At 39.8% G+C, this 22,834-nt stretch overlaps 2 protein-coding genes across 7 annotated transcripts in view; one reads left to right on the forward strand and one right to left on the reverse strand.

Annotated features, from left to right (window-relative positions):
- WWP1 (WW domain containing E3 ubiquitin protein ligase 1) overlaps positions 1-6,636 on the forward strand; it is a 55,701-nt gene extending 49,065 nt beyond the window's left edge. For all 6 annotated transcript variants that reach the window (XM_088523216.1, XM_088523211.1, XM_088523238.1 and 3 more), the window contains 5 exons: positions 1,007-1,127; positions 2,236-2,340; positions 3,582-3,678; positions 3,941-4,013; positions 5,156-6,636. In XM_088523216.1, coding sequence (XP_088379342.1) covers positions 1,007-1,127; positions 2,236-2,340; positions 3,582-3,678; positions 3,941-4,013; positions 5,156-5,255 — 496 coding nt within the window. In that variant the 3' untranslated portion in view covers positions 5,256-6,636. The remainder of the gene's footprint in view (positions 1-1,006; positions 1,128-2,235; positions 2,341-3,581; positions 3,679-3,940; positions 4,014-5,155) is intronic.
- Positions 6,637-8,966: 2,330 nt separating this feature from the next.
- On the reverse strand, positions 8,967-21,117 carry RMDN1 (regulator of microtubule dynamics 1). Its single transcript, XM_088523271.1, has 10 exons — positions 20,998-21,117; positions 20,446-20,557; positions 18,102-18,189; positions 16,559-16,718; positions 15,798-15,887; positions 15,040-15,095; positions 13,284-13,371; positions 12,010-12,040; positions 10,924-11,057; positions 8,967-9,132 (listed from the first exon to the last, which is right to left on the reverse strand). The coding sequence occupies exons 1-10, from the start codon at positions 21,115-21,117 to the stop codon at positions 9,094-9,096; spliced, it is 918 nt and encodes a 305-aa protein (XP_088379397.1). The 3' UTR covers positions 8,967-9,093.
- Between the last annotated feature and the right edge of the window lie 1,717 nt (positions 21,118-22,834).

A 22,834-nucleotide genomic window follows, 5' to 3' on the forward strand; every position in this document is an offset into this window, starting at 1 on the left:
TTCACAACTCTTCCATAGGTTGTGTTGTGAAGAAGCTCTAGAAGTGAAACCAAATTTTAAGGAATGATGGATAACGTGGTGTGAAGTGAGCTAGTTTTTCTCCTTATTCTGTTATCTGCTCTTGCTACCTTCTCTCCTAATCTTTACTATTGCCTTTCCTTTTCTGAACTTAAAGTTCTGACACACATATTCAGCACAGTCTCAAAAGCACATGTGCATAGATACTTTTTATATTATAATGCCTCTCCCTGTACTGCATATAAAATTCCCACTTCAACAATATTTAGCTTCTCACTGAAATGTTTCTACTATACATATTTATATTTGTCTTCATTTTTTTATGTTCAGAAATGGTTTAACTTTTCGAGTTGGATCTTAAAACACCCTTACATCTCCCTTTCTCTAAATCTTAGCATAAATCAGATGTTCAAATAGAAAATGACTACTCTTTGTTGAAGTTGTAGATAGTCTTATTGTAGCATATTTGTAGACATATTGGGCAAACATAGTTACAGATATTAAAGTCAACAGTATTTTTATTATTTTCTGCCTTCACATTTTGGCTCAAGAAAAGAAAAATGTTAAAATCAATGGGAACTTTTCGTCCACCTAAGACAGTAAGTTTATGCACGTTTTAAGCCAGAATAAATTTTGCCATAACAAAATAACAATGTCCAAGCAGCAGCCTTTTTATTAAAAGACTGCTGAATTCTGGCAATTGAAAGGTTAGTAATAAAAATACATACTTCTGGAAGTCAATATTAACAAAAGTTCAAGGTGAACAAGCACTATTACTTTTGGTTTGGGTTGGGAGAGTTGTGATAGTATATCAGTATGCTAAATTCGTTAGACTCTATAGCATCATAGTGATAGAAGAAAGTAAAATTGGAGGAAATGTTATCTTAATTGAACAGACACGCAGTGATACGTTTGATTTTTTTTATGTTGACTGCAAAGTAATATTTAATTTACACTTATGTCCTTTGTTGTTTTTTGCCCTTCCCAGGTTAATGGCAGAGTGGCGATTTTCTCGGGGAGTTAGAGAACAAACCAAAGCTTTTCTTGATGGTTTTAATGAAGTTGTTCCTCTACAATGGCTACACTATTTTGATGAGAAGGAGTTGGAGGTAACGTTCTTTTGTTCAACATTTTTGCCTTTAGGGAAGAATGGTGTATGTGGAATGATTAAATGGATAGGTCAGCTTGAATCTCTCGCCTGCTACGTTTGATCTCATCTGGAACAGGGAGTCTTGACAGGAGAGATGGGAATAAATTATGACCGAAAACTGATACCTACATTGAGTCTGTGCTTTGTGATGTCCAAGAGTTGTGAATTTTAGATGCAATCCCAGTTGTGGAATGCACTTTGTCACACATCCCATTAAAGGATCAGAGATCACAGATAAATTAGTTAGTTTTCTAAAACTTTCTGCTCCAGTTGATATGTGCAATTACCTTTAACAGAATCAGGAAAAAGGGACTCTGGTGTATAATAATTGCTTGGTTTCATATACCTGCTATAGGATGTATCCCTATAGGTACTTATGGTTATTAAATTTGAGGGGAGAAAGTTGTATGGATTTTGCAGGTCCTCAAAATGTTAACTTAAGAGCCTTTGGAAAAAGTTGGTTGTACCATGCTTAGCCGTCAGTCTGCCCTGTGCTGTATGTTGTTGGGTTATGGTTTGGGACAAAAGTGCTTATTTCTGTAAGACTTATCAAGATTTTTTATGTAAAATGAATAGTGTCCTGAAAGCTTATTGAATTAAACAGGAGCTTTGCCAGAGAAAGCACTTTGATACAACTTACGTAGTGCTGGGTTCTCTGGGAGGCTTTGCTTTTACCACCTGCAGCTTTTGCTGCCTTGGTTACTTTGCACTTGCACTTTCACTACCTTTTACCATAAGCAGTGATAGTAGCAAAGAAATTAATATCTTTTATGTGAAATAGTGAAATAGTAGTGAAATAGTAGTTGGAAGAAGCCTGAAACTTCCAGTGTGTGGTGCCTTCATATCACTTAAAAACATGAACAGTTCTTGTCCTTTGCAAATTAAATGAGACTTTCTAAAGAAGATGAAGAAAATTCTAATTGTGGAATAAAACAAAAAAAAGTTCACCAGTTGTTCATTCGGATAAGAACCTCTCTTGTTTCATATGAGACAGTCACAAAGGCAGATGTAACCCCGTTAATATGTGCACGGATGTGGATGCAGTCGAGCAATCCCTGTGCCCGCAGGTGATGCTGTGCGGGATGCAGGAGGTGGACCTGGCCGACTGGCAGCGCAACACCGTGTACCGGCACTACACCCGCAACAGCAAGCAGATCGTCTGGTTCTGGCAGGTGGGCTGAGCTCTGCTACCCTCCAGGAGAAAAACTTCCTCCTGTATTCAAAAAATTTCCTGCTGGGCTTGCTTTGTTTTTGTTTTCTAACACAAATAATGCACCTGAAGTGAAGCCGTTTGAACGAAGGCCTTTGCTGCTTCCTTTTTTTCCCTTTTCAGAAAGGAAAGGAAGATTGGGTTGCTTGTTGTTAGACAGCACTGCAGGGTGGCAAATGGCCAGGAGATACCTGCATTGTTATTGGCTTGCTGGGTCATGGGTATTTTTTCTCGGTCTTGTCCTTCTTACTCAAGATACTTCATTACAACTATTACTATTGTTAACAGCAATCGGCCTTCCAAATGCCCTTTTAAGGGCATGTGTGCATATAAAATGCCATGTATTATTTATGGTTATTGTAATATAAACTGGCACTCTAGGATTGATTATTACTGATACCTTAATCTAAGAAATATTTTCAGAAAAACAGAAAAAATCTATGCAAGTTCCCAGTTGCTCTGAAGTTCTCTAAAGAGAAGTTGTCACGGCTAGACTTTCCTGTGTTGTGATTAAAAAAAATAATGATTTTAGAAATGCTTTGAACAAAATTGTTAGAACAAAAAAGAAGTGGTGCCAATCCACTACTTTTTAAATTATTGCATTTTCAGAATACTGTGAGATGTAATTATCTGATCTAGCAGGGAGAAAAAAATAAGCAGCTCATTACCAAAAATATGTTAACCAGAACTTCATGCAACTTGAATGTGGTTTCAACAATTATAAAGCAAAGATATTTTTTTTTTATTATTCAGATTTTTTTCTGCTTCAAACTAACAATATTGACACTGCTTTTTCTTACTAAGATGTTGTCAGGCTTTCCTCTTTTTCCTCCCCTTTCTCCAGTAAATTTCCTTACCAAATGCTAACACTTGCTGTGGGCAGTGGTTTCTCCCACTGAGACTGTCAGCTGCAGAGAGCACTTGGGCCTTGAAACACCCAGCGACTGTGAGCAGGGCAGGCAGCCACAGAGTTCAGCCCAAAGGGCAGTGCTCATTCAGAGCCATGCTTTACATTTTAGCGTGGAATAAAATAGATGAGCTTAAAGGTTCTTGTTAATTACTGAGCTGTTGCCAGTCTTCCTTTTGTCACAGTTGATAATACATAATCTGAAATTGGATCTCCTTGTTGCCTTGCGTTTTACCAGATTGGAGAATGACTTTTTTTGTTGTTTTTTTTTTTCCCATTTGAATTTCCGTGTCTAGTTTGTAAAGGAGACGGACAATGAAGTTCGCATGCGACTTCTGCAGTTTGTTACTGGCACTTGCCGATTACCACTGGGAGGATTTGCTGAGCTTATGGGTAAGTGAAGGCTGTAGGATGCCTGTGCTGGAACTGATCCGTTTCCAAATGAACCGTGCTGCAGATGTGTCGTGCCCTCAGCTTGGATTCAGGTCTTTTATGTCGGGAGAAGGCCCATGACATAAATAGAAATGAGCCCTTTTGCTAACTACAAACAGCATGTTCACTTTTATGTAATGTTGAGTAGCACATAATGAGTTCTGTCTGCTGTATACTACTTAACAAGAACAAATAGCACTTTATTTCCTAATTTTTCTTCTAGGAAGCAATGGTCCTCAGAAATTTTGCATTGAAAAAGTTGGTAAGGAAACCTGGTTACCAAGAAGTCACACTTGGTGAGTTGTTTTTATATACGTTAGTGGTTTTCTTTTCTGATTTTGCACTTGTTCTAAAATCTAAAATGAAATCTGATTTGAATCTCTGATCTCCATCTTTGGTTTCTTTAACTGCTCTGAGATGACAGTATTGAAAGCCTGCTGACTACCTTATTCTTATGTTTTTATGTTTTCTTACATTCTTATGTTTTGCTATTGCATTGTTTAATGTCAGTATCAGACACATCAAAATATTATCCTTCTTGCATGGAACTGAGAGATTCTTCCCTAATTCTTTAATTTAAAGCGTATCAAATAATTGAGCAGAAGTCATGTTGTTGTCAAGTTTATATACAGTTATTACCTATACGTATTATATGGTAATATTATGAAACGTAACCATATAGTCATGAGAGAATCGGTGCTGAAGAAATCCCAGCAAATGTTCGGATCAGGTTCGATTTGGCCCTTGCTCCATTTCCCTCCAGGCTGCGGATTCTCAGCCTGGCGTTTGCGCTCTGGGCTAGTGCCGCAGCCAGGGATGCCCTTGCGCCAGCAGCACCCGTGACAGTCCCTTGGCTTTGGGGCTGTTTGCTGCACAGCGTCCTCGCCTTCCCCCTTTTCCCCAACGGGTGCCGTTTTCCTGAGCGAGGAGCAGAGCGGTTAAACATCATCTTTGTCTAGGATGGCCTTGGGGATGAGGGAAGAGTGAGACAGAATCATATCAGGAGTCTGTTAGGGCAAAGTCACAGGAAGAAGAGCTCGTAAGAGGTAAATAAAGGACTTGGGCTTTTTTCGTGTGCCTGAGTTTAGGGGTTTTAGGATTACATTAATTTCATGGTTAACATTTTTTTTTCCTCTGAATGTGGTATATCTCTGAATCTTGGGTTTTCTTTAGTCCTCAAAAGTTATGTTTTTTTATATAATGTGACAGTGGCCTTTTTTTTCCTTAAAGTATTTCCTTAAAATGTGCTTTTTAAGTGTTCATAGAAATGACAAAGCAGTGAGAGCCCACTGATGCCACTTTCTAGCTTGTAATTGTTAGATCAGAACATTTTAACTCCTATCTTAAAAGCTTTGCGATGTTCTACAGGGATAGATAAACTTACCAAATGTGTTTTGTTTTTCTGTTTGTTTATTTGTTTGTTTGTTGTTTTACTCAGTTTTAATCGTTTGGATTTGCCACCATATAAGAGCTATGAACAACTAAAAGAGAAGCTGCTCTTTGCCATTGAAGAAACAGAGGGATTTGGTCAAGAGTAGAAGTGGCTTCTGGTTCAAAAGGAGATCTTGCAAACTAGAAGGCCCAGCCAACTAAAATGCACACTTAATTGTATATAAGCTGTTTGTTCTGTACAGTGATCTTTCTGGAACTCTAAAAGTATAATTGTTCTCCGTTCTTCCACAAAGATATGCAAAACAGTTCAGCCTTTTCTACTTTTATTTATTGCCCTTCCAAATGACCAGAACCCCCCTCATAAATTTTGAAAGCAGACAAAAGACTTATTTAAGATATATATTAAAAATATAAATATATATACTAATGGGCTCTAGTTTTATAGAGCTTGAAGTGTATGAAACATTGCAGCCATTTAAAAGGGCCTGGATTTGCTTTATCTTGGCTTTATTATTCAGAAGAAATGTTTAAAACTGCTCTGTGTTCTCTCTCAACATTTCCAAGTTTGTTTTATTGCATGGCTGTTCTAAAAGGAGTTAAAGGCTTAGGCCACACGTATCCTAAATATGTAGAAAGATGCTGCTGGTATTTGAGATGACGGAATATGTTGTTCTGTCAGTTTAACTATTTTGAAACACATAAATAGCTGATATATCCCTCCCTCTACTATAGTGATGTAGCCAAGGTCATGAATAAAGCCTTTATGACTTGCACAAGAGTCATGTATAATAAGATGAATGTGATTTCATGTTGAAAGCAATTGGTGCCACTGTTCTGACTTATTGTAGGAGCTGAACAGAATATTTTAATTCATTTGAGCAGCATTGAAATTTGTTTACATATTACCTTGGGTTATTGCCACGAGGATGTTAGGTAATCTTTAAAGAAAAAAATAATAATAAAAGAGAAGATATTATACATTCGTTCTTTGGTCTGGTGTCTTGTAGGTTTTTTTTTTCCCTTTTTCCAATGTGGTGTCCTTTTTCCAACTGCATAGAGAATATCAATGTAAATTGAGATATAAGAGTATACAAAAGATAATGTGAACTTTGCTGCTTTCTGTGTTCATGTTCAGTTTCAATGATGGGATCTAGTAAACCCAAATGAAAGTTACATAAGCTTTGCACAGTTAAAAATGTTTTATTAAGTATTAAAGTCATTAAGCCATCCTCTTAAGTTCTTGTAGAAACTCAGATGTACATGAATTAAGTATGTCTAAAACCTGTCATTCTTTTATGTAGGCCAAGTTTGTCCTAAGTGCACAGTAATACAAAATAATCTTAAAATTTGTCTTATTGGTATTGAGGGCATTTGCTGAACTGCAAAGACGTGTAACAAAATCACAAAACCTTACTTGTGAATTATATTCGATGCTACTTTTAGCAAACCGTGCTTCCTATTATAGAGTAAAATTACCATTTATATTATGCTTTAAATATTAACTGTAAGTTCATTACATTTAACTTTTACAGAAATTTTGTACACACATGAACATGATCTTAGAATGATTAAAAACACTTCTGTAACATATCATATTGCACTGTTAAAAGTGTAACTGCAGAAAAAATACTGGTATATCTGTTCTTGTATCTTTCCAAACAGCACCTGAATTCTGCCAAAATTTTATTTTTCTACATGTTGGATTACATATTGAGGCTTTGCATTCTGAATGCAAGTGTACTGTGGAGCTGATTGATAACTTGTAAATAGCTTTGACAGCAGCAGCAGTGAAACTGGCCCAACAGACTGCTCTATATGACATGAATTTCCCCGAAGAGTTTCAGAAACTTCCACTGTGTGAAGGTTTCTCATACTGTACCAAATATATTCTGTAAAACCCTTTTCATGCATACACCTCTAAATTAATTTCAAGCATAAATCCACCTAAATTATGATGTTTGCCAGTTACAACGGAGGAAGCTTTAAAACAAACCAAAAACTCCAGTGCTGAGCAGCAGAAGCTTGTGTGGTTTACCTGAAAAATGATCAAGAGGGCTAAATGTTATATAGTTGAACTCTATGAATTTGCACTAACGAATGACTTGGTGACCCACTACCAACTGCTGAATCCTGTGAATCTGTGAGTTAAGTGAACAAAATAAAAGGAGAGAAAAAAAAAAGACAGCACATGGCAAAATGTACTTGGTTTGCTTTGGTGATTTTTAGGTGTCTCATAAGTGCAGTTGTAATCTATGAATTAACTTTAAATGACTGACTAAAGGAGTTTGGCTCTTAAGTAAAAAAGGAAAATGTATATAGTGCTCTGTGTGTGCCCATGTGGTTAAGCTGGATATTCCGGAACCAGAAATTTTAGCAGTAATGCATTGAAACTCTTTTTTCTGTTCCCATCCGTACTTACCAAAGTGCAGCTGTACTTGGGAGGAGGGAGGAAGAGAGGTCTGAAGAGAGGAAGGCAGTAAAGGCTCAGATCAGGTAAGGGAAGCAGTGAAGATATTACTTGAGGGTGCTACGCTCAAGTTGCTTAATTCAGTCTGCTCCTGCAAGCAGGTTCAGAGCTGCTCTTTTCAGAGCTCCCAAGGATCTTTACCTGGTCCCTGGATAGCTTTCCTCCTTGTGCAGATGCTCCTCTTCAGGGCAAGCGAGCTGCAGAAGGCTTTGCTGCAACCAGCCTCCCGGAAAACATCTGCCAATCACCAAATCACTTCTGATTGATTAATGGGAGAGTTTGAAGAATTGGTACCAACAGCTCTGATGCACTGTGTCTCATCCACCCCTTAGCTTCAGAGTGCTAAACCTCATCATGTTGTCCTGTGTCAAGATTAAGGAATTTACTACATTGTAGTGGAGAAAAACAGCTTTTATCTAGCTCCATGATTTGAGGTAAGAATTAAAGCTGATCTCTGCCTGTCAGCTGTGAATTTTTATTGTTGACTTAGAATGAGCATGGCTGTGTGACATGGCTGGTTGGTCTTCCCTACACCTGCATCCATTGCCCCCTCTGTAGATCATGACTTGGGTCGCACTGAAAGGAGAACTAGGAATTTATAGTTCTAGATCGTTGGAGTTGCTACTGCTAATACCATGCATGGTTAAGACTAAATTTTTTTTCATGATGCAAATTTTCAGTGTGGAAATTAACCTAACCTAGGTTAATTTTGTGTGTGTGTGTGTGTGTGTGTGTAAATTAGTGCTAAAATATTAGGAAAAAACCTGACTTTACAAGTAAACGCCTGAATGGCTTCAGTATTGTAGTCCTGCCTTTCTAATGTATTCCAAATAGTATTCCCGGGGTGATAATAGTCTAGAGGCAGAAGGGTGTATTTCCAGCAGACCTGGTTTGGCCACTAAACTCTCAGAATTCACATCTTGTCAAAATGCAAAACATGAGCAAACATCACAAAATGCTGCCCCTTGCAGGGATGTGCAAGGGGTTCCTGCTTCACCTTTTGTGTGTTGTGCTTATTTTTGCTCTTAGCCCTTCTTGCGGGCCACTGTACAGGAATTAAGGTTGCTGGTGTTTTACAGACTTCTGATTAATGCTGCACAATCTAAAACTATTAATGGACATTACAGTACTATCAAAGGTGGCTGAATCACCCAGGAAAGAGAAGTGCTATAGAAATTTAGTTACACCTTAATGGCTAGGTAATGGCCCTATACCTCTTTTCTTTAATATTCCTGTTTCTTATTATTCCTTACAGCTAACATTTTACAGCTGAACAATGTAGAAATTCAACTCAATCTCTCAGTCTCTCCCCAGCTACTCATTGATGAATTCCTTTATTCCCATGTATGTCAACAGATATGATCATGTAATAAAACAATTAAGAGAGAGAGCAAGTTCAGGCTCTGTCTTTAATAAATGGAGTCAGCAGAGCATAAGTAGCAGATTGGTTTGGTTGCTTTTTGTTTTCCTATGGTGGTCACACTGGAGGTACTGAGTTCCCAATGTCTTGTTTCTTGTTATATAGAATTAAGCAGTTCCAGAGCTTCTTTCTGTACCTAAAAAGAAAAGAATACAGTAATAAGAAAATGATGCCATGTCCACAAAGGCTCTGCCAGCAGACCTTATCCTGCAAGCACCCGGCTGTTTCACAGCAGTCCATAAACTACTGCCCTCCTACAATCAGACAGCTTTCTTTCCATAGTTGTTCCCATTCTATAATTCAAGCATAAATGTTCTACATGACTATGAGTGACAATAGAATGTTTTAAGCTAGTGCCTAAAGTGCAGCAATTCGTTTTGTTTTCAACCTAGATAAAGTTACTAACGGACTCCTGGTTCAAACAGTAGTGAGTTACCCTCTCTGGCCCTAACTGGTCAGCCTTGGGTTTTCAGAACTAAAGAGAAGCTAATGCAGCAGTGTGAAGTGAGAGACTCCTTTACCTAAGGCTTCTGTGCAAAAGAAATAAAATAAAATGGGTATGCCAGATAACATCAATATTAAAATTAAAAAGTCCTAACAAAGCAGTTCAGACAATGTAAGCCAACTATTACAGGAAAAGGAGAAAATTTCTGAGTATCAGCCTAAAGACCAAAGGCAGAGGGAGCAATCTGTAGTACTAGACTATGAAGTCTCATTCCCATCTTTTTGACACCCATCAATTTCGTGGTGTTACCCAGAGAATGGAGAGATGACCACTCCTCGCTGCAGCTATACAACATTCTAGAAAAAAACAAGTTTGTACCAGCAGTCCAACCGCTGCGGCAGCTGAGGGCTTTAAGAGCTTAACTGTTGCACAAAGACCATTTGTGGCTTTGTGCTTTCTTCCTCGTGGAAGAAAGACTGTTGGATGCATGAGAGGAACAAGTCATCACATCCACTCAGAACTGCTGAAAAAACTGACTAATCTCTTATCTACCTCAAGCCCCTACTTTAAGCTACTGAATTCCTGCACATCTTCCCCAACACTGGATGAAAGGAACCCTTACTCATACTCCTACTGAAAGAGGTTACTGAAGGATCTTGCTCTCTGTGGGAGAGACTTCAATCAGTTTGAATCTTACAAGAGAATCTGCAAAGTGGGAAAAACTTGAATTTTTTTTCTGATTAAAAAAAAAAAAAACCACTACTCTCCAGCTGAAGTGTTTCCTACAATTAGGTCACTCGTAATGTCACAGCTAACTTGGATATTTGCTGTAACAGTTAAAGCCTGATCTCACACTGCAGCTTTATGGTGAGTGAATCAAGGGCAGCCAGGGCTGCCCAAACCAGGAGGCTTCTGAGCAAGTGGCAAAGGAAAGCCAGGGTCTCGCGTGGCAGCTGGCAACAGAGCTGCTCCGAGGGGAACGTTCCCTCCCTTTGTCGCAATGCAGGGAGGCTGGATCTCGCCCTAGCTGCCTAGAAGGAAATGGAAGGCTAGATTTTAGGGATCTAGCAAGTTGTCATTCATCCATCCTTTCTTGTGATTCCACGGGAGAGTTTTTATTTAAGTCTTTTAAAATAGAGCATTTACCTTTTTAACTTAAGCACAGATTAACTTTTTCTCTGCCTAGTATAGCCATAGGTTATCTGCCCTAACTTGAACATAGTTAAGGTAATAATAATAATTATCATTAAAAACCACAACACATACACATGCAGAAAGAATAATAGCAATCCTTTATTAATAGAAAGCTTCCAACCCTTATGTTCAGCTGACACAACACAGTTTTTTGTGTCTGGATGTAATCCTGGAATAGCTGCTAAATTATCACTTACTCTGCAGTAATTTTACATATTTCACTGCCAATAACATCACACACGTTGACTCTAAAACATAACTGCACCGTCACACTTTTAAACTTCCTACCTGTTTGTCCTCCTCTGTATGTGCAGGATATTCCTTGGCTTTGCTTAGCCACAGGAGAGCCATCTTCTTGTTGTTCAACTTCAGGTACGTCTTTCCCAAATAGAGCAAGTTTTTGCTGTAGAAATTGGGATCAGCTGTACAGAAACAGGACTAAAAGTTGTTTGAATCATAGTGAGCAGCAGACTATCAAAGTCCTGACACTATTGTCACTCCTTTAAACATTTCCTTCAGGAAAGATGAATACCACTTTGGATTAGAAGGAAGCCAGCATGAAAGTTTTACTGGCTATACTTCAGTCTTAAGTACCGTTACATTTATCAGTAGTTAAATGAATGCAGTATATGAAAGTAAGCCTGTGACAACAGGAAATGATGAGTTTATGCATAACACCAGCAGCTGCTTTTTGTAAATTTTGTGCTTTTTGGGGACATAGTAGGTGCAAGCAGAAGTGTAACCAGCTTAGCCAGAATCTGCAAGAGAATAAGGGGGCCTATTTCAAATCATGTGCACTAGCTTTTGTTACAGTGATAGATGAAACTAGCTTTTGTTACATGAAAAACAACAACAAAATGTTTTTATCAGCCTTCTCTACTTTAAGCTGCTTTTATGAAGCGTGTTTTTAGTTACTGACTGCTATCAAAGGACTTGCCTACTGTCCACGCTTGGTAGAGCACAAGTTTTCTCAGATGTTCAGTCCAAAGTCAGGGGTCAAAACACTGGTAGTTACAAGCGTGTGATCACAGCACCCGAGCAGTGGGTGGCACGGGCAGGTAAAGGCCTTGCCGAGGAGGTGGCCGGGGCAGGTAAAGGCCTCGCCGAGGAAGTGGCCGGGGCAGGTAAAGGCCTCGCCGAGGAGGTGGCACGGGCAGGTAAAGGCCTTGCCGAGGAGGTGGCAGAGGCAGGTAAAGGCCTTGCTGAGTAAAGCACCATTGGGCGGCCGCCCTGCTGCTCCCTCCCCTCACAGCGGGGCCTGGGGCTGCCCAAGCCCAGAACACGCACAGGAATTAGCTCTACCTGGGCCACGCTTAAAGAACTACTCTGTTAGAAGGTAGGTAAAAAAAATACAAACCAAACTACAGGGATTACCTTCTTCTGCCATGTGGAAATAACGAAGAGCCTGTAAAAGGAAAGGTCTTCCTTAAAATGGAGTTTATGGAACACAATAATCCACCCCAAGTCCCATGGATTCTCAACACAGCTGAAGAGGGACTTGTCTTTCAGCCCACGATGCCCAGCACTGTTGATGGGTCACAGCATGCAACCAAAACACCAATGTTCTCAGCAGGGAGAGCTGAGACTGCTTAGTTGATTATTCCCTGCATTTGCAGCCTCCATAAGAATAGTGCCTTACATGTCTCCCCCAAACTTTTGATGTTGTACTTTCAGTCTTCAACTTGTCAAAATCACTATGGATTTTATTTCTGCTTTCTCGTCTATCTGCAGTGCCTCCTAGCCAATTCTCATGTATAAATTTAATAGATGAAACAAATGTTACTCAGAGCACCAGTGTGGACAAGTACTTGATGTAGAACTTATTGATTCTTATGGAATGCTGGCTAGCATCCTCCTCTGAGAGCAAGCATTTATGAAAAACACTTTTCAGCTAGTTTTCCATAATGCACATCAGAAATTTTAAGTCCATTTCTACCTCTTTCTGATGTTACAGGGAAAACACCATTTTTTTTAAAATGTGGAAAGATCTATAAAACAGTCTGTATTGAAACTGCACAAACTTGTTAGCAATATGTTTCAACCACAAATTCTATTATAAGTTTGCTTCTGCAGCCACTCTGCTGCAGAACTCGTTGCTAGGAATGGTAAGATTCTGCACTGCTAAAAATCACGGCTGACACTTCGTATTCCGAGACCAATATTCTGCCAAACTTGCAAACTTGACATTCTTGACATGTTTACTTTCTTTTTCAATGAGAACTGACTATTCAGGCAAGCAAGCCGCCTTTTAAAATTACTTCCTAGTGACTCTTCAACTCCACAAACTTAAAAAATACCGTTGAGGGCCAAATATTTGATTGTTCCACTAGCAAAAATTACAGCAGGAGTTGCAGAAACTTTCCCACTACCCATTTGAGTTTTGTAGATGCAAGCTGGTTAATACATTTGTTCAGATACCCTAGATAGACATCCTATATTCTCATTTTATTAGTGATAGCTGTAAACTTGCAAATTCATGCTCGTTTTGTGAGTTCTAGGCTACTCTGGGTGACACAAAAGCTAGTAGCCATTTTGTACAAGAAACCCTCTCCACTGTTCACCATTTTCAGGTCAGCTTTGCCAGGGAAGTCAGTGTATCAGCGGCTTGGGCGGGAGCAGATAATCTCTGAAACACTTTCACATTGTACCTCTTTATATGTGGATGTTGGAGGTGTTGCAAATAGCACTGCAGCTATTTTCCTTTGGTACCATGGCATGTCAGCAAAGGAGTAACACCTGGAGTAAAAGGAAACATTTGTATATGCACTTCACATTTCTCTCCTCTTCTGGACTGGTATTATCCCTGATTTTAGGTGTCAGACAGTTTGTTATTACCAAGAACTACAACACCTGCAGTCATTTTAGACATTCCATGTGCAAGCCTTTACAGCCATACCAAACACTGCAAAATGTCTAAAATTGCGGCTAAATTCTGCCAAGTAGTTTTGTGCATCTTTCTGGGGAACTGTTATTGCATTAGACAGAATTGGAGACCCATGAGACACTTACAGTGTCTTTATCAGATGTTTGCAATTGTTTTTAAAACATTAAAACAATCATGTCACTGTCTGACCTCACTATTGCCTTGTTTCTTCTCACTTATTAGTATTCAGAAGCAGATCAATGGCATATTCTCCAAATATTCCAATCCATAGAAATGAAAACAGACCTAAGAAACTACTGTGTTCTAGGCTAGTCCCTTCTACTCAACATAATTCTACTCAGTCACCTATCTCAGAGATGCTTAAAGAATTAAACATTTGCTAAGTACTTCAAATACCTAAGACACTCCAGGGTAAATTCACACTGATTACTCTCACACAGGGATTAGAAATGTACTGCTGGATCTTTGCTGTGCATAACAGCACAGGAGGAGGTAAAAGATTTGGAAATACAGCATGGTAGGTTTTGGGGACAAGGCAGGAATACACAGATTGAGTTGAAGTTCCCTCTATTAGGTTTTGCTACTATATGTTCCCTATTGGAAATACCAAGATAATAGGCTAAATGCACAACAGACAGAAAGGGGGAGAGAAGGAGATGGGGAAGAAAAACAAACCCACCCCCAAATATCAGCTGACACTAAATCCTGGCTTCGGCTAAAGAAACCCTGAGACTTAGCAATTAGTAGTTTCAAATGTAGAATAGGGGGATATTTTAATGCCAAAAGCAACAATGTTTTCAATACCTTTGTGTTGCATGCTTCATGTTTCAAAAGCGACCTCTGGGCTCCTTCACTTGGCAGTGTACATGTGTGTGCAAACATATGGACTACTGTGGTGGGGAAGTCACATGGGAATGAGTGGTGGATGATAAAAAAAATGAAGTGAAAAAAAAGCCACAAAAAGGGTGGCTATGCTTTCCTTCACTCCCACCTTTAAAACCACAATGTCTCTTTATTTTCTCCTTCTTAGTCTCATTAGAAACAATGGAAGTTTTGGCTCTTTTTGACAGATAATCAATAGGAAAGGCTGTATCTGAAGTGTCTCATTAACACATAAGAAATACCAGTTTCAGCCAAACCACTTCCCCAGTATTCCCTAGATTTGGGAAGGAAAGTTACACTTCCTGTCCTTCATCTGCTAGGTAACCAGTAGAGCCCAATCTGATGTACGCTACAGAAGTATTAACTCTGCAAAATGAGATGTTATGCTTCAATACAGCACACCTGAAACAAAACCAAATATAGTTTCATCTTCTGAACTAAGAATTAACAGCCAGACCTTGTCAACACGACTTGCTGTATTCTGTCAGACGATTTTCATGTTTGTATCAACTACTTGCAAGCTGCTCAATTATCCCAAGCATTTCCACAATACATTCCAAATTGCTCAGCTGTTTTATAATCTGGTACATTCTTTCATTGTCATAAACTAACATTTGCTTGAAAATACAAGACCTTACCAAATGCCCATAAGATGAATCGATGTAGCATCTTTTGGATTCAGTTCAATGGCTCTCTGAGGACCCGAGGGCAGGAAAACAAAGATGTTAAAAGTTGTTCTGCCACACACAGAATAATACAGATACATATATGGATGTTTATACAAAGAAAGGTAGACTTTTTTTTATATGAGCCAGATTAACCACGTGCAGAATTTCAAGATGTATTTAATGCACATTACCTACCTTCAAATAACTGAAGACACCAGTGGATTTAAAGCACTTGAATTTAGTCAGAGTAAACAGTTTCACAAGAGACTCCGTGTGTTCAAAATTTGCTATGATTTCTGGTGATATTACCCAAATCAGTAGCCCTTTTTCTTAACCAATATCTGTTTTTTTTTTTTTTTTTTTTTTTTTTGTTGTTGTCACACAATCCACAGCTACAGGTATGGCCACACACCCATTTCTCAGAAGTTCAGCTGTACTTTATTCCTAACAGGAGTCAAAAGCACTTCAGCTAATTCAAGCACTCTCTTCTGTATGGACTCAGTTTACTGCAAGAAGCAATTTGTATCCCTTTGTAGCTGCAGAATTCCAGGAATAACAAAATAACTCAAAAACAATGTTCATCAGGAGATGGGAACAGAAGTACCCTTGCAAATTTTCATGAAAATCAGTTCACAACTTTCTTCATCTATGTATTAGACATTAATCCTTTGTCAAGAAATCCCTTTCTCCCCCTGAAGAAACAATCCCCCCAAACCAAATCACCTTACCTGAAAGTGCTCTTTGATAACAAAGGCATTAGCAATTTTAGCCTTGATTCCTTCATAATCTCCAACATCACTGATACAAATTGCATACCACTGTAATTGAAAGCACAAAAATAAAATATTGAATAATATTTCACTACAGTCAAATAGTGAATTTCTTTTAAAACAAAATCACTACCACCGGTAACAATCAAGCAATAGTTGTTATGAACTATTTAAATAGCAGCAGAGCAACCTGCTTGTTTCCACAGATAGAGAAATCAGCATCCTTGTACCCAAAATGTAACAAACATGTCAGAGAATAAGCATAAAGAGAAAAAGAAGAGAGGGGAGGAAAGAAAAAAAAGAAAGAGAGGGAAAGAGATGGAGAGCAAGAAGAAAGCAGAGCACGCAGTCTTCTCAGTGAAACTCCATAAAGCTGCTAGTGTGCACAGGGACAGCACGCTGGGTGTGTGAAGTGTTTTCCTGGCTATGTCAGAGGAGAAGAAATAAATCCACCCTCAGGACCGCTTCCTGTGGTCCTGAATGCATTTAACCAATTGCTGTTTCCCACAGAGAGAAGAATGAGCTGCAAAAGACTGAAGTCTGATCTTAGCAGGAAGCTAGTGAACTAGTGAACAAGAAAAAGTTAATTTTACTCACTCTCCACTGAAATGCTGAACTGTGTTGGACGTGGTTGAATGACAATGACATTCACCCCAAAATTCTACTGGCAGAAGCTGAAAGGCACCAAGATTTCAGTCGAGTCATTTTGCTTTGCTCACCTTGTGTGCTGCAAAGTTCGATTCGTTTCTTTCGAGTGCCTTTTTTGCATACTCAAGGGCTTCATAAACCAGTTGCTTCTTCTCCTCTGCAGAAGTACTACTGAGCTGAGCTAGGTCACGCGATGCTCGTGCCAGCCGCCACAACAGCTCTGCGTCCTCGCTAGTTGTGTGCAAAAACACCAATGTTTTTAAATAATAATGGCAACAACGTAACGAAAGATCTAAAATCAACATCTTAGTTCATATCTCAAGTGGGTAGGAAGACAACAGTGGATCATCTGTCATTCTATGCTATATACAATCAGAGCAGACAAACAAAAAAGCGAACAAACAAGAAGAAACGGATGCCAGCCCTCCATTAAAGACTGCCTAATGATACCTTCATCACACAACTGTGACCTGTGGAGCAAACCTCACTGCGGGACAGGACTTTGCTTTCTTGAAGATGACGTAGATTTAAAAAACTCAACAGTACCACTAGAAATGCAAGAAGAGAAACTGCGACTCCTTTGTTCTTCGCTAGACTATTCGCTAGACTATGCTCACATTCCTGTTTACAACAAGTTTACGTATCTTTATCCCTATTATGTATCTTAAAATATGCATCTTTTACAATATTACGTATCTTTATCTCTATTGTAGTAGCTAAATAGTGAAATTCTTCTTAGAACAACAGTGAAAATCCACAGACCATCCATATCACCATATGAAGCAGTACATTTATCTGCTTATTTAGAGCACTAGATCACAATGGTACCTAGTTAATGGGTAACACGGAATTAGCAGACTCATTTTTTCAGCTGAGTCACAAAAATGTTAAGTACAGTTACTGGGACCATTCTTCCTTCTCGAATAGGAAATACTGTTCTGACACTAGGTCCCTTACAGACAGGGACCTTCCTTTTGTTTTCCACGCTTTACACATTTTTCTGGCAATAATAAAAAACCTGAATGGAAAAATAACTTCCTCCAGAAATGCTCTAGATAGAATCTGATGCCTTGAGAAATGGACTTTCTGAAGGATGATTCCAAGCATTTTCTCCCATCAGCAATGTTTTGTACAGCTATGACGTAACTACAAGCAAGCTGTTTGCATTCAGGCATAAATCTTAACAGGATACAAATGCAAACAGAAAGTGTATTCAGAAATGAAAAAAGTAAATGACTCTCAAGAACTTTTAATAACCTAAATTCCAGATATTTTCATTATTTAGTTATGTGTAGTTACATTCTGACTTTTTTCACTAAATTTTAAGGACTTCTTGAAAAAACAAAGTAAATAAGCAAAAAAAAAAATCCCTACAGCAGCAAAAACTAAGTGTCAACCCTCAACTTCTACAGCTGCATTGAACTAACAAGCAGGTCCATTTCGTCCACCTTTCCCTCACCAAAAAAAAATACCAAGGGTCCTTTTTTCCCTTCTTTTATAGAGAGAAAAGCAAGATTCCCCAGCATGCCACAGGCCAAACATTAGCTGAAAAGCTGGTACAGAAGCACACAGTAAAGTCAAAAGAACGTGAGGATATTCAATGCAGCCAAATACCTAGTTTTATGTTGAACCAGCAAGCGATACAGTTTTTCAGTTTCTCCACTCCCATACAGGTAGTCTGCTTGCTCTATAACTTCTTCTACTTAAGAAGGAATGAGAATCATGGAAATGTGAGAACAAATTACACGTAAATGGTATATTGCAGCATAAACACAACATTAAGAGCAAGATGTTCTAGCCGAACCACAAAGAGCAAGGTAACTAGCTCCTTTTTAGGCCATAGTTCCTAAGATCAAATCAAGCAATGGCTCTAATGCGAGGCAGGGCTGGGTAAGTTACATTTATCACAGCTACAGCAGGGCTGGGGAGCTCTTCTCTCTCATGGAGCTATAGAACAGCCTTTGGCAAAAGAAGCTTTAGAAGTTTAAGGCAGTTACATTAAGTGTCTTTCTCAAAGTGTCAGACAGTACAAGCAGTAGGTGAGAAGTTGAAAAGCAGAAGAAACAGTAGGAAAAAATGATCAGGAAGACAAGTGCAACAGACTGCAAGAAGTGCAACTCCCTCATTAGGAAATGTGCTGAACTTGAAGATAACAAGAAAGAAATAACAAAAGAAACCCAAAAGGTTTTGTTAAAACAAAATAACAAAGTTCAAAAGAGGTTTGTTAAAATATTCTTGATTCCCAGTATGAATTCACAAGTCAAAATAGTGCTGCCCATCTCATTCATTAAACCAAAATTAAACATTATTTTAACTTTTGAAGTTTAAGTGCTTAAGATTTTCACAGATACATGACTCCAAAAATATATTTCATCTACAGAAACATTTGTTTTTCAAAACACTAAAATCAAAAATGGACAAAGCAGAACCTGAAAAAAAGAAGCTGGCTTTCTCTAGAAATTAGTATAATATGTGTAGTATTATATGAAGTATACTTTGTTCTTTTCACAGTTGGCTGAATTTATATATGTATAATCATATATATTTATCATGTACTTAGTTTTATATACATATAAATAAAAATAAGTATATACAGATATAGAAAACTAAGTGTGTGTGTAAATATAGATATATAAAAAGTGTGTCCCGCAACCAGAAATATCAAATAACATACAGTACTGTATTCTAGCACAAGATAGATGGAATGAGGAGAAAAGGAATACCCAGATGGAAGCAGGTAGATAATTCCATTAAGTATGTAAGTATATAGGAAAAGAACTCCAAGGCTATTAAATGTAATTTTTAATGTTTTAGTATTGGCAGAAAAGTATTTTGGTAAGTCAGAAGCCTTGCTAGTTTCCTTTAGACTTTACAATAATGCATAAGCACTTGTCACTTCCTGGGTATTACTCTGTGATTAAACACAGGGCTTATTCCTCCTTTGCAAAGATCCTCCCCACTTCTTCCAAGTTATTACTAGAGTTTGCACTGCAGTGAAGTTTTATTTACAGAACAACAATCCACTGAAGACTGCTGAAGACAACCCCCTCATCTCCAGCTAAAAAGCTTCACTACTCACAGCTGTACAAAAAGTACAAATCAATGACAATTAGGAGAGCAGTCTGGGCCATTTTTTACTTTGTCAGCTCTAGACATCTTCTGTCAACCATCAACCACTTAAAAGATATGAAATGGTCTATCTCAATGGACTTATTTAAGTCTTTAAGGTTAGCTCCAGAGTATATCTTCAATTTTACCTTCGCTGAATTGTATTATTTATTCCTTAAGACACAGTGCACATTAACACATCTAATGAAGCATATTTAATACACAAGCACTTCCACCTGAATGTTACAAATAACCTTTTTTTACCATGAGGGTGACTTAGCACTGGCTCAGGCTGCCAGGAGAGGCTGGGAATTCTCCTTCTCCAGAGGCCCTGGGCAACACAACTTAGGTGACCCTGCCTGGGCAGCGGGATCCAACCTGAGAATCTCCAGAAGCTTCTTCCAACCTCAGCCGCTCTCAGAGCTCAGCGCTCACTTCTGGAAACACCACGCACCCACTTAGGCAGTTTATCTAAGTTATTAGGTATCATCCCACACCACTTTTTTTTTTTTTTGTACTCCCAAATGACCTATGCTGTTCTCAAAAGGACCTATGTGAAGCGTGTGTGTGGGGAGGCACAAAGCGGCTGTCGCGCACCTCGTGCACGTGTCCTGTCCTACCCAGGGCAAGATGCTGGTCCTGCCTTCAGTGACGGTTGAAGGAACTGCTTGTTAAACCACTACTATGCCCCAAAACTCTGACCTAATTCAAAAGCGTCCTACCATGAAAACACTCCCATCACAGCAGGAAAACTTTAAAGCATAATGCAGTTTCCCTTCATGATCCTGGCACCAAAAGCGACACTTTTGCTACGGAACGACCCGCACGCTTCCCAGTTTGAAAAACTTACCTTTGGCGCTGGCGTGGACCTCAGCAAAGCGAGAAATCAGCCCATAGGCTTCATAAACCAGAAAAGACCCTGCTGACAGCACAACCCCCCTTTTAAAGCCTTTTCCAAGCACCTGCAGGAAACCATAAAATGTACATTAATAAATATTATTGCAAGGAACATGACTCTCTTCTGGTTGCCAGAAATTTAGAATCCGGTTTGCAGAAAAGTCCAATTATATTTCTGACTTAGAACACATGTGAAAGCTTTTGTATGTTAATTAAAACAAATAAAAATATAAATAAACAAACCCACAATATAAACATGACGGCTGCTTTCCAGCAAGGAGACCTCCTAATTATGCTTTAAAACATGAACTATGCGCTAGACTGAATCTAAGTAAGGACAGCGGCAAACGCATGCTAAGAAACAACGGGAAAAAAAGCTCGGATTTTCCGAGAACACACAAGGATTTTGCAGCTTTTGAAGTGATACGTGTCTCGCGGGACCCCCGCTCCCGGGGGAGCCCCGGCCGGGCCGCAGGCTCCCGCCGCGCCGCTCGCTCCGCGCTACCTCGGTGCCAGCCCCGCTCCGGGCCGCGCCGCCCCGCGCCGCCCGCGGCGGCAGCAGCAGTGCCCGCAAGGAGGAGACGTTGGCGGAGGCGCCGCGGAGCGGCCGCGCCAGCGCCGCCATGACACCACCCGGACCCGCTCCCGGGCGCTCTGCGCATGCGCCCCGGGGCGGGGCACAGGGCGGGGGGAGCGCCGCTCCGCGCTGCCTGCGGCCCGGGCAGGTGAGGGGGTAACGGTCGCTAACGGTCGCTAACGGTTGCTAACGGTCGCGCCGCGGGGGGAACGGGTCGCGCCGCGGCCTTCGACCGTCCCGCGGGCGGGGAGCTCCCCTCGCCTCGCGACGCGTCGCGAGGCGAGGGGAGCTCCCCGCCCGCGGGACGGTCGGAGGCCGCGGCGCCCCTCGGTGCGGGGTGACGCGAGGCGAAGCTCGGGGTTCCCCACATAGAGGTAACAGGGGAGGCTCCCGGGTCTTCCTCGTTCCGTCCGGGGCGGCGGGGATCTGCCCCAGAGCCGGGCGGCAGCAGAGCTCGGTGGCCCCGCGTGTTAAAGATACCTGTGTGGCAGCACAAAACTGCGTATTTGGTGCAGGAAGGGAGATTCAGGCTGAGTGACTTAGTGTTGCCTTTTTTCTTCTTTTTATGTAAAGTTTTAAATTTGGGTATGTAACGAAGAGGAGGAGATTTTTCAATTTTCAGCCCTAAGCAATTCTTGTCAGTTAGCAGAAGTAGGAGGAACATGGCAGAAATATTAGTGTGTGTTTTGACTTTGGGGAAACTTTGTGTTTGTTCAATAAGCATAACTTGTTTGTGTTAAATATGTCAGAATTAGCCTATAGAAAACCAGAATCTCTAGAAAAACAGAAGGCCTCTTCCAGTAAGTCAAGCATTAGCTAAGTTCTTGCTGCTGTTATCTGCAAGCGATTCCAGAGCTTTTTACTCCAAGTGTGTGTTGTGCTTTGTTTACACTGGTTGTGTTGCAACCAAGACAGTAGTGTTTCTCTGAAACTTAAAGCTATAGGGGAGCTGCAGTAATGTGTACCTTAATAGCCATTTTGTGCTATTGACACTGAAGATCTGCCCTTAGAGATAAAGGTAAAATAACTTATCAAAAATAAAATCTCTACAGCTGAGTAAATGTTTTTACCTAGGCCAGAATTTGGTATATTTCCTTATTCAGATTTAAAGTTCTGCTGGCAAGGTAGATACTATTACCATGACTTTTTTTAGGAAATACCTGTTACTTAAGGACAGAATTAATTGGTGAGGCATTTTTTTTTCTTTCTTAATCTGTTTATTTTTCAATGAAAAATAGGACTTTCTTAGGACTTTCTTCCAACATGACTAGGTTAGTAATTGTGAGTATTAATTTTTGTTATGTTTCTTGGATCAGTTGGGTTAAGACAAATAATAGGCCTTTTTAGCACTACATTTGAATTTGTGTTGTGGCCTGCTGAAACAAGTAGGCAAACAAAATATAGAATTATGGTTCCCAGTGTTTTACATTTAATGTCTTTGCTTTATTTTTAAATGCTGTTTTAAATGAGCTGCTGCTGTTAGGAGGTTTTAAAATGTCATTATTAAGTGTTCAAATGGCCCCTGCATTAGGAGTTCTGGGTCTGGGTTGCCAGGTCTGAGATTCAGTTTAAGAAATGACCTTAACGATTTGGATTATTTGCTCCATACTTCCTTCCGCTGCTGAAAGAAGCTGCCTCCTGTAATTACTACTTCCATCCTGTGGCTGGTCCAGTGCGTCTGTTCACTCCGTGCTCCGAGAGGTGATTCAGGACTCAGCTGAGTAAGTTGTTTTGCTGGGGGCAGCCTGCTCTGGTGCTCCTCGCA

The sequence above is a fragment of the Tinamus guttatus genome, unplaced genomic scaffold (genome assembly GCF_059628265.1).
Source record: "Tinamus guttatus ecotype Peru unplaced genomic scaffold, ASM5962826v1 Tinamus_guttatus_pri_ptg000012l, whole genome shotgun sequence".
In the NCBI taxonomy this organism is placed as follows: domain Eukaryota; kingdom Metazoa; phylum Chordata; class Aves; order Tinamiformes; family Tinamidae; genus Tinamus; species Tinamus guttatus.